Source organism: Anarhichas minor, unplaced genomic scaffold (assembly GCF_050575085.1).
Source record: "Anarhichas minor isolate MPS153535 unplaced genomic scaffold, ASM5057508v1 ptg000011l, whole genome shotgun sequence".
Taxonomy (NCBI): domain Eukaryota; kingdom Metazoa; phylum Chordata; class Actinopteri; order Perciformes; family Anarhichadidae; genus Anarhichas; species Anarhichas minor.
Window position 1 is genome coordinate 1,948,071 of NW_027466457.1, and position 12,656 is coordinate 1,960,726.

Genomic DNA, 12,656 nt, shown 5'->3' on the forward strand with positions numbered 1-12,656 from the left:
TGTATGTCATACTGTACTTACTGAAACCATAATCAAAGTATCAAGGTAATATCTTGCTTTACTGGTGTTTCCTTCCAATGAGTTCCTCCAGCTTCCTCCGCTTGTCTTGGATCTCATGTCGGAGAGACATAGACGGATGAGCTGCTTCTGATGAGCCTCGCTGTGTTTCTTCAGCTGCTCCGCCAGAATTTTCTGGAGGACAGAGCCTCAATAAAAAAACATCACCACGTGACCCAGACTTTTTGTTCCAAATAAAAGCAGCTGTGGAGGCAATCACTTTTGTCAGACATCGCTTGTTGGCACTACAACCCAACAGGTGAACAAAGTGGAGAGGTGAGGGAATTAAAATGAAGCAATAATGTACAAAGAGGCCCTGGTCCAGCGACAAATTGGTTGGGCGATGTCATATATGTCATTAGAGTACTATTATTACTATTTTTTGGCATCTCGCTGCAGTGTACACTTTACCCTGCTCTATCACTGTCGTAGCTTTCCAACGAGAGCTACAACGCGACTGTGTTTATTTCAGAAGCTTTGTAATCCATCATGAACAACAGTACTTTTTTATTTATTTTGAATCTTTGTCTTCTGTGGTTGGTTATCCATTTATTGAATCTGTGTTTTGAATATGTATTTTATACTACTTCATGCTTGTACTCCTCAGAGGGAAATACACATCACTCAACTACATTTACCTGACAATTATAACAACTAATACTTTTGCAGATTAAGATTATAAAATAAAATGCATTGTTGAAGTTCAGACAAGTGGTACTTTAGTGTTGGCTTGTAACCACATTGTTTCATTCAGAAAAAACATTCCAAGGCCCAGAGTTACTATATTTTAGAAGAGTATTTTTACATTGTGGAATGGTACTTTTTCTTCAGTAAGAGATCTGAATGCTTGCATCTTCTCCACCCACATTGTCGACTCAGATAGCATTCCTGCTACTAAATCTTTATTATTTGGGGGATCTGTGATATAAGGGTTGCCTGTCTGGGGCGCAGACTGGCAGTAAAGCTTCAGATTTTGCAATATTCATATTAAATTGTTGGGAAAATGTAATACTAGCTACACACAAGAACCGAGTCAGAATTTTATATTACTTTCAATATACAGAATATCGGGGATAAAAAGATCATGATGGGCAAAAGTCAACCCCATGAGATCAAATCAGAAAAAAAGGGAATTTGATCTTCAACATTCCTTAAAACAAAACCAAGACATAAACAACAGAACAGACAGACTGGCATACATTTTGTCCTGAGAAATGGCTTCCAGTAATACAGCAAATAACATGAATTCTGCTTTTACTCAATGCACCGTTGTACATTTTAATATAATAAAGGTACAGACAGTTGTGACACATAATCATTCCTTTGGAGGGCAATATCCTTGGGCTAAAGTTAATAATGATTATCTTTGGTTTTATTGTTTTTCTTGTGCCTGCATTATTACTTCTGGCTCTGGAGTAAAAGAAAGATCCAAAGCACAGCTACAATACACACGTCTCACTTTAAACTCTATTCTTAAATAGATTTCTTTACTTGCCCCACCTCCTATTTACAGTGTTGAACACTTTGAAATGAAGAAAAAAAAAAAAGGTTAAAAGACAATATCAAATGTATAAACACAGATCCTTCAGATATGGATTTGATAGTCATTGTGTACTGAGGATGATTCTCCAAAATGACACAGAGTTATATACATAAACAAATCTCAAGCAAAATGTGAACAATCTGATCTAAGAGATGATATTCTTAAATGAATATTTGTGCCCAAAAACTAATCACATACAAAGTGACTATGGGGCCAAACTGGCCCACAATAAGGCATCAACAAAATAAACAACATTTCTTTTTTTGTGTCTCCATAAAAACACAATTGGTCTTCAAAACAGAAATGTGACAGTTAGTAGAAAAGAGCCGGGACTCTCTGCTCAGAGGAATGATGTATGCAACTCACTTGGTAAGGATATATGCTGACCCAGTGAGTTTAATTTCTACTCCACTACATTATTTCAATATATCTCAATGGTCCTTTTCACATTTGAGCTTGAATTTATCCAAATGAAAACAAGACATACAGTATTGTTGAAAATATTTTCTAAAAAAAGAAACTCCACTGCTCATCTAGAAATATTTCTTACATTTTTCTAAAAAATAACTTTGTGGAAACACTTCAATGATTTGGGTTTAGTTTGAAGTACCACTAAAGAAGTTACAAAATGTAATACATTTTTTATTATAACTGGAGCCACATTATCACTGTCATTGTCACTGTTCACATCAACACCGGAGAAACAGATTTAAATTGTTGAGTACCTATTATTGAGCTGCTCTTGTTCAAACAACTGCGTGTGTTCTTTTAAACTATGAGAAACAATGACACAGCACCTCTGTATCGTCTTCATTTGGACCGACTCTCTAAAGTGAATCAACTTCAGTAAGAATAAGACTTCCAACATGTCATTGCCAAATGATCTAAGTACAGCAAATCATCAAATCTAGCCGTACTCCTCAACAGTATAGACTTTAGAATTTAGATATTTAATATTGAACACAAGAAAAATCTCTTATAAACCCCACTACAGAACGCACTGTAGATGTGAAGTATCCCATGGATGTGTAACTGATTTGGATGTAGTGCAACCATGGACTCAGCAGGGGGAGCCAACATACTAGATCAGTCTAGCAGGACGAGCTCGTCTCGGTCCAGTGCTTCAGTAAGCCATGTGTGGGCAGCAAGTTAAGGACACTTTGTAGTGTACAGTTTCTTAATCCTTGTTGATTCCTCAGCAGGTCTCTGCTGTGGGCTGTCCTGGTCTCGTGGCCCTGCAGCCTGGCCCTTCAGTCCTGCAGTCTCTGATTTCTGACTAGTTATATCAAGAGAGAGGCTACAGCTGGTCCGACTCCTCTCTGGAGCTCAGACTCGGCTGCGTGCCCGAGGCTACAGTTCTGGTTGTGGCGGGACCAGTGGGAGGTGCTCTGGGGTAGCTCAAAGGGTCTTGAGGGCCCTCGTATTGAGGCAGCTCGCCCTCTGATGGAAGCTCCCCATCTGAGAGGTATGGAGGAGGAGGGAGATCAAACCAGGGAGGCCGACTAGGGGAGAAAAACAGAAGAAACAGAGGGGAAACATGTGATTTCAAAGGACTGTACAATACATATTTTTGACTGGGACCAGCATCCAGCCAAAGGTCTGGATGTACACGGCTTCAGTCATACTGTGCTGATAATCAGAATATCCTTCTCTACATCGCTTCACTACATTTCTGTGTATATTTGAGTAATTTATATTTTTAAATAGCAACAATCCTCTATATAATCATTTATTTTATATAATTAAATAAATAATATATACTAGTAAATGAGTAACCAGATGAGTAAGGGGTTACTTGATTGAGTCACATAAAAGCAACACTGAGACAGATGCTGATATTTCAGACAGCATCCTTCACAACTGATTTAGTCTGTGTAGATGAAAATTGACTTACTGACTAGTAAATCAAATTAGTTTAATTATGTTGAATTAAAATGATACACTAAATTAGATAAGACTTAGCTAGAGAGACAACGTTTAATGCCACCACTTCTGCTTTAATGCTTTCATGCTATTTTAGCTTTAGTTTATAAACTTCCATACAGCTGTTAGAATCATCACTGCTTTCACCTGACATCCAGGACAGCTTGTGAGTATGATGGAGGTGAGTCCATGGAGAGTCCAGAGGGATAAAGGGTCCCAGACAGCAGCTGCAGTGTTTGAGGAGTGGAGCTATACTGGCCCCCTGCGGTAGGCGAGCCGGGGGAAAGACCAGGACCTCCGGGATGGACGTGGCCCCGGTCCAAAATGACCAGACGGGACAGCAGCAGGGGCTGGTGGTGGTGGTGGTGGTGCGAGCTTCCTCTTACGCCTCTGGGCAGCAGGACGCTCCGCTTCCTCTGGTGATGGAGTACCAGGGCCAGCAACGCCACCACCAGGACAAAGATAACTGCGCTGCCAATGACGGCATAGGTGATGCTGGGGTAGTAGCGCAGACGATAGTCCAGTGTCACAAAGTCCTGCCCCGGAGCTTCTGTGGGGGAGAGGGAAGGGGCATGAAGAGCAAATTGAGGATGCGTGATGTAGCAGGTTGGGGGAAGAGGGAGGATGAGTGGTGGCAGGAGAGACAAAGAGAGGAATGGAGGAAATAAGGATGAAGAATAGGTAGTTGAGGATAGAGGAGGGCGAGTGGTGGAGTTGAAGAGCCCGGGGAATGGAGAAGGGAGTGAGGAAGACCGGCATGAATATAAAGCAGTGAATTCAGGTTCATTCTAAAATGTGTTCAGTGTGATTCAATAGAGGCGGCCTCTCTTGGAGATGAGAGTGCTACATAATAAGCATAACAGCAGTCAGACTCTCAAGAGAACAAAAAGCGCAGCGTGTTCTGTGCAGAGGCGAGTTTTGAGCCCACAGTTCACAAGCAGGGACCTCACTCTCCATCTTAAAAAGAAAGAGAAAGAAAAGAGAGGCTGAATAATTCTTCGTGGGGGCAAAACAGCTTACAGCAATTTTGGATGAAACACGACATGAGTTGCTCAGCATTGAAGATGAGAGGAGGCACCGGGGGGACATCACACATTACCATGTCTGTCGCAGGGAAACGGGGAGTCTGAGGGCTACCTACGAATCCAGGGAACTTTACGTTCGCGATGAGAGAGAGAGAGAGCCGTGGCCAGTGGCAAGAAACGCAGAGCAACTCTCTGCCTGAAATGAGGAAAGGGAGTACTACAATGCCATAGAGCACTGCAGCTTATTATTATTTCAGATGGGATGAGGGAATAGCACTTAAACCTTTCCGCTGACTGATATTACAGAGTGAGAATTTAAATCAGCCACTCGGGGTGAGGCTCTTTTAAATGGCATTTCTGCTGCTTACCGGCAGACAGTACTGTTGAACCAAGGAGAGAGGTAGGGAGAGTGGAAGGAATCCTATTTATTACGGAGCAGCAGGAAGGCTGTGCTAATGAGGAATGAGAGAGATAAAAGTATTTTACAGTTGCTGTTTCAGTTCAAATTACACTTTTGCCTTTGGGGGCCTGTAAACATCAAACATCAATGTGCCTCCTAAAAAGTTCAAACCGCCCTTTGGAGTACTTTTGTACGCTCTGTGTTCGAGGTGTCTGTGTTGCAGCTTAACAGACTGTGTGCATTAACGCCTAACATACAATGACTCACATCTCTGTTCATTAGCCATCATGCAGTCCATTGAGGATATTGCCGAGAAAGCTTGCCAGGAAATGACCATTGCGAGATATCTCAAGGTTGAAATCAATAGTCCCGAAAATGCTTCCATCTGTACGGATTACATCCCCTGAAACTGCAAAGAAGGCAAGTCCATTTGGAGCTTTTTGAAGTACTCCTGGCTTATGTAGACTTACAGGCGCTTGGGGGGGATATTGCGTTTAGCACAAGGTAGAGATTCTCCAAACACGTACAAGCTAGAAGTACAGGGAGGATGAAATGAAACGTGCAGAGCTCCACAAGAAGTCAACCAATGTGACCCTGTAATGGTTCACAAAGATATACTGACTAAAGGGAACTCCACTCACTGGCTCCAAGTAGATGATGTAATATCTCTTTAAATGTACTGGAGTTCAAATCATGCATTGATAGAGGTCACAATGTGCACTTAAACGAATAGTTTCACATTTTTGGAAATACGCTGTCTTGCCTGGAAACAACTTACCACCCTGTGCAGTATATATTAAGCTACAGCCAGCAGCCAGATGGCTTAACTTTGCATACAGACTGTAAACAAGACACAAGGAAACAGATAGCGTGGCTTTGTTTGTTCAATCTGTACAGAAATACCTCAAAAGGACAGGTGGAGGTTTCAGCTTCCTCTGGGTTACGTACCAGACTATTTCTTTGCCGGGCGCAGTGACTGTGCCTTTCCAAGAAATAGTCAGGCATATACTGTATACGCCCTGTTCACTTTTTTTTTTTTTTTACACTCGCGCATGGCACCGTTGGCACGAGCCTCCATAGATAGCACGCCAGCTTCGAGCATGCACAAAGGCATTTATGCTCAGCGCAGTGTTCGTAGCAGCAGTCTCCAAAACACCAGAGGGGGTACAAACAAAACAATGAGTGTTCCCGGGAAAACGCCCAAAACCAACCTCCACAATGCTGAGAAGCAATTGTGATTACCTGTAAACTCATATCTCATATTCATGGACTACTTTAATTGCCTTTATACAAAGAAGTCAAGTACTAAATGCATTTTAATGAATCAAAGTTTGAATATCCTGTAAACAGTTGGATTTTCTCTGTTATGTTAATAGTGCTTTAATCAGTGAACTATTTGTGATGTCATGTCTGAAAAGCTCAGAGCGCCACACAGCGAGCACCTACCTACACACATTCAGAGGTGCACGATCAAGCGCCGCGACCACTCGTGGAGCCTTCGCACTCGACATGCACACTTCATGTCCTTTGATGGCAGAAACTGAATTTCTCTGAAGTATGGATTCATACATCAAAGTCCTGGATAGATGAGATGTTGTGTTTAAGGTACATCAAATGGAAACATGGGAAAGCCACAAACTCTCACCTATGGATAAACGTTTTTTCCCCCATTCCCTTTTTAAGATGAAAATCAATAACCATTTGACTAACAAATATTAAGTTTAACTTTGTATTTTACTGGCTTTCAAACTTGTACTGTGCTCACACTACATGTACTCCTACTTTGTGCCTCATTCGTTTGATGGAGGTGTCACGATCAAAGTTGAACATCAAAGTTCACTGGCTTTTCTGTCTTGTCTTGTCAAATCTGACATGAAGGGCTGAGGTAGGCTACATTTCTGCTGTTGACCAATAGCAAAGCTGCCTGGACACTGTTGAAAGTATCGGAGTTGAGTCCAAATCGAAGGAAGTAGAGCTGTCCCCTCTTAGTCGACTAATAAGTTGTTTTGGTCTAAGTCGACTCAGATTTCTCAGGTCGATTAGTCATTTTTTAAGCTTTTTTCATACTGAATGACTTATTTCCAGGAAATTTAGGACCACATCTCTAGTACACACAATATATAAAGTGGTGCTTTTGTGTGGTTCTTTGTGGAGAAACTTAGTTGTACAGACAAACCCCCCCCCCCCCGGCATATAATTCAAAATATTCAGCAGACAAATTTGAAAGCATTTAGAGATAAAAAGCCAAGTCAATAATCACAGTCAATGATGAATGTGTATGGTTGATCAGCTTAACAACCTCCAGACATTATAGCCAAATTATGCTGAATTTCACTTCAAAAGATGAAACCGGCCAACTGTGAAAACATCCTTAAATGTAGCATCCTGCTAAATGGGCAATTGGTAAATATCGTCAATCAGCAAAGTTCATTTCTTTCAGTCAAATGTGTCTGTAAGCTGAATCGCTTAATTCCGTTTGGTGGCTTACGATGCTTTCCCATAATTTCTATTTGATGCGCATGCTGTTATAGCTGCATGAATTAGCATTAGTCTGGTAATATCTCTAGTTAATTGTTGGAACAGCAACAATAACATTATTTCACACGATAATGCAGATTTTCCATCTAGCGGTTACGGCATTAATGACTGAATAAATGTCTGTTTGTCATGCCAGTTGGTAGTAGAATACAGAAGGCCTTTCCTTCACTCTGGCGACTCTCTTTACAGCCGTATGAAGGCAGAGGGTATCCATTCCATCTGCACTCTCCAACTGGAGAGATAATGTCACTGTCGGGATACAATTACGCACGGCAGATCCGCTGGTTATGTTTTGTGCAACCAGCATCAGACCGTTGTGATATAACCAGAGAACCCCTCGTGCTTATGTGCACATCAAACGTTCCATTTCCATTAATTATTCTACAGTTTCTTGGCACTTGGCAGGGCGCACTTGACTGCGATCTGGCCGTGCTGCTGGGTTCATGCAAATAAGAGCCAGCAGTGTCCACTTGTGAGCACAGAGCAGCAACTAACCACCAACGTGTGGAGAAAAAGAGATAGGAAACAAACACTGTGCAGACAAAGTGCTGCTGATTCTGACAGACAGAACGGGCATCTGACACATGATGCATCGATAATAACATCTTGAATTAAACAGCACACAGTAAATGGTAATTAGCCTGTACTTGTCTGTATGTTTACGGTTTTGTTTTATTTTCAGCGAGAGCTTGTTGCCGGTTTTAATGTCCTTGATAATATGGATCATATTGTTCATCCTGCTGTCATATTATTTCAAATCAGTTATTTATATCAAACATTAAAATGTACATAAACTGTGGCGTGCATGTAGCCTATGTATCCAATTATAGATAGCTATATATGTTATCAGTGAAAGATTTGTTTTTCACTGCATGTGCATGAATCTCATGGTCAATGTGTGGAGTTGGACGCCCTGTAAATGGTTAAAATAGTTAGCTATGAGCAATGAATAAAAGGTTAATGAAGCTTGACTAATGGTAATGGTTGAAATAGCTAAACGTAATGATAAATGGTTGTGTTAGCTAATAGGTAAACAGTCAAAATGGTTAGCTAAAACTAATAGATAAATGGTTTAACACTCAGCTTCTCTCATCTTTAATCATCAGGGTAAACATGACCCTGTCGGAGCGTTTCTGAGTGGAGCTTCATATAGTAGACGTACTTATGTTCCACATAAATAACCTTACTCTGCAGCTCCCCCGGTGATATTGGCACCTATAACAGTGCTTCTATACTCTATTCATAAACTCATAAAACCTTCCATATGTGGAGGCTTGGGGAGGGTGGCAAGGTGCAGCCTCTCAACTCAGCCACGTTAATTACATCAGAGTGCCCTCTCCCCTCCCCCTCACCACTCCTGTGCCGTCGGTTCCCCCCTCTTGCTTCTCCTCTAATGCCTCCCTCTTCCAGCCCCTCAGCTTCCATTGCTCCGTCCTCTCTTCTGCACCCGTTATTCTGCTCTACTCCCTTGTTGTTGATAATGTACTGTCATGGCGATGGCACGTGCCCTGCTTTTAGGATGTACAACTATACTAAACTGGGATTATGCACTCAATGGAATGCTTATCAGCAGCAAAAACCTGTCAACTCTCCATTTTCAAATCTTTCTCCACTTTCCCTTTATACTCTCCAGCCTGGTTTCTTCTTCACTGCCTTTTCTCTCTCCAATAGTCTCTCACTCTCTTTTTCTTGCATTTCATTACCTCCCGCCTGCATCAGTCTTATTGTCCCTGTACGAGAGGAGAGAGGGGTCACAGACACAGCACAACAGTGGACAGAGGAGTTTAAAGAGGTCAGATGTAGAAACAGATGTAGACATATCCAAAGGGAAGGAGTGGAGAAATGGGTATATAGTGTCTTTTTGAGATTCGTGCGCACACATCTCCTCTCCTCCACCACAGACTAAGGAAATTGAACTGCTCCAAACTAGCTTTAAACCTATTATAAGAGACCCCCTGCTGTAGCCCTTGAGTACCGGGAACGTATACTTTTTGCCTGGATCTCTTTTAGCGTTGCTCTCTTCTACTGTACATCTTTGTACTATCCTCTCTAAACCAGCCGAACAAGCCTCATTTTCTTAGATGGTTTCCTTTTTTTCTCCTTCTTTTGTGTGAAAACTAGCACCGGGGTCTTTCAAGGATATACCAACGGATAAATTGGCTTGGCCTTGTGTATATATATATATATATGGGAATGTATTATACATAGCAGTATATAATGGTAATCCCATAAGTTTTTTTTTTAAACTCTCAAATATTGATATTTGGCTTCTAAAATCCAGTTTCTTTTGGCACCAGTAACTTCACTCTTTGGGGATAATGTTTAAAATGTAAGTAACATCGGATTCTTATATATCACGATACTGTCCACATTTTAAAATCTAAATTATTCTCTCTAAGAACACAACTGTGTGTAATCATCATACATTTGTTTGTCTGTGTGTTTTACCAGCAGATACTACTGTGGAGCACCACTTCTAAGAATAAAGAGATTCCCATTAAACCGTAACACAGCCCATGAGCAATAAGCTTTCACATCAAAATGTGTCTTACTTGAAATGAAATAAAAACAGAAATCCATTGAGAGGTGCTACAGAACAAGATGAGACAGAATATTGGTACACACCCACACATTGTGGGCTTGTATGCAGCTACTGAAGCAAAGTGCCAGTGTGCACAATAGCCTGTTGAGCATGCAGTGTTTAAAACCAGCTCTGAAGCACTCCTTTGTCTGTCTTTAATCAAACTATGCTGCAGATCGACAGCAGACATGTCGTTAGGTTGCTGAGTTACAAGTTTGTTTTTTTTAATAGAGAAAATTGTTCAATCCTGATTGGCTACCTGCCACTGAATATGCTAACTGTCAGAATACGCTCCTCCAAAGATGAATGAGCGGAGTAACATGAAAAGAAATCGGGCTAATAAAAGACTCCACATATCTTAATTGCCACACTTAAAGGGAATGGGGATATTCCCCCCCCCCCTCTGGCTCATTCCTGAGGGAAAAGATAGGGCACAGATGTGCTGTACTTTCCCTATGCACTGAAGGCTCATTTCACATTCACAAAGTGCCATCTTTAAAAAGAGTTCAAAGTGTGTGTGTGTGTGTGTGGGGGGGGGAGATCCATCCTCTTAGCATTCCAGGATTTGCATACGTGCAGAGTGTTTCCAGCTGATTGAGGTTGGTCACAGAGGTGCTTTCCGTTATTGCAGTCACTTTGTCTGACGCTAATTACAGGTGTGGGGCTTCTGCCTCATTTGGCAGCTCGGGAGCCACAGTTACGCCCACAATGACAGTGTGACAAAATGAGGTGCAGAACCAGTGACAAGACTTGTCAGCACATTAAGTCCAGTCTGTGACGAGAAGAGAATGATGACACCACTAGGGGGCAGACAGCTCTCATGTTTACTTCGCAACATGCACACATACACTCTGTCCGTTAGTAGTGGGCGGGCATCCAGAACAGCGGGAGGGTGTGCATTGGGTTGAGGGGTGTGTTGGGGGGAGGGGGGGGGGCATGCCATCTGGCTTCAAACACCCTCAAAAAGATACAACCATGTGCAATTATAGCATCCCCAGACGCACGCCAACCAGGCACATCCATACCATACAGTAAGTTCATCAGAAAAGGGAAAAAAAGTTCAAACACATCGACGCACCCACACGCTGCTTTCAGATGCTCAAACGAGCAAAAACGGCGATACAAACAAAATCCCAGAAATCCTTTCATCGTAGTCCAGAGTGAGCTAACTATACCCATGCCACATGGTGGTGAAACTACAAACAGCAACTTGTGGGTTGTTTGGTGCACTCATGCATTGACTCACTTCAGACACAACCAGCTGAGAGGAATCTAGAGGGTGAAAAACAAACTAAAAAGTGACTGTGGTGGCTACGGTCGCAATAAACTTTGCTTAAAAGGATTATAAAACTGAAATTATCCAGCTTTTACCGCCTTTCTAACTCAATTTACACCTTCTATTACATTTAAGTCTGCATCTGGAATACAACCCGAACCCTCCATTGCATTTACTCCCAATAATTGGAAGCATTGCAATTTGGTGAGGTTACTATACCTTTTCTTTCTCTACAGGAGGCATCTGAAAACAGCAAGTTTGCCTGCATCAATTGCGTTTTGCAGCAACTGTGAATGTTTCAAAGTTTTCTCGTTGACTTTGGGGATGAGCATTGTCCTTTATTGGTACATCAACTTGGCTCGTAGCAGAGCAGAGCCTGAAGTGGTTGTATTTCAAACTCATGAGCCGACACTGTCCAATAACATCCAATCGCTCTGCAAGCCAGCTCAACTCCAGAGGTGGTCTGGCTGTTCCAGCCGCATGCTGATTGTGTTTGTGTGCATTATCGCCCTCCATTAACATACGACCTCCTTTATCTAGATAAGAAATCCAGATACAGATCAAACGCTAATTCCAGTTAATAGATATTTTCCATGCCGCACCTCATCCCAGCTCACGGTTTTCACTATTGCAGTTGAGATTCATGATGTTTGTTTGTGTGCTGTACCTTACAGATGAGACATACTGTATCCCCTCAGGCAACACTGATAAATGGCATCCTTGCTAAGAAGCTGTGAAACACTCGACGTTCTCACTGCATGTTAGACCAAAGTCTGCAAAGGTCCAATGTCCTCAATGAAAGAATGTTGGTTGCTGCTTGACACAATGTATTTGCAGCAAACACTTTATCACTCTGACCTGCACAAACCTTTGGAGAAACTGTGTACATGCCATCATTTCATGCTGCCTGCATTTTAAAAAAAGATCGAGAGTTATCAACGCAATTGGATTGTAGAAAATGAGACACTTTAAAGAGTATTACTTCTTGAAATAAGCATTTTCACTACTCTCTCTCTCCCCCTCTCTTGAGATCTTAGGGTTTGTGCCCTTTACTTTAGCGTGTGATTACCCTCGTCGTCCTCTGTTCTGTGTTATTGTTTTTACAAACCCTCCCTGCCAACACACTTCCTCTTGGTGGGACATAAAAGATTGATTGATTGAAAGCTGCCCTGCCAAGCCACGCCAGGAAGCAAAGCATGTTAACTGCTCTGCGACAGGACTGTTCCAGATCCCTTTGACATCCCAGTATTAATATTCATGTCCGTGCTGTCACCCCATCACGGTACTATATGTCTGTTCTCGTTAGCATGCAC

General features: G+C 41.9%; 1 protein-coding gene across 1 annotated transcript in view; it reads right to left on the minus strand.

The window, feature by feature from the left end:
- Positions 1-1,083: 1,083 nt before the first annotated feature.
- ldlrad3 (low density lipoprotein receptor class A domain containing 3) overlaps positions 1,084-12,656 on the minus strand; it is a 64,947-nt gene continuing 53,374 nt past the window's right edge. The window contains exons 5-6 of the mRNA XM_076088849.1: positions 3,671-4,073; positions 1,084-3,102 (exon numbers count right to left, since the gene is read on the minus strand). Coding sequence (XP_075944964.1) covers positions 2,898-3,102; positions 3,671-4,073 — 608 coding nt within the window. The 3' untranslated portion in view covers positions 1,084-2,897. The remainder of the gene's footprint in view (positions 3,103-3,670; positions 4,074-12,656) is intronic.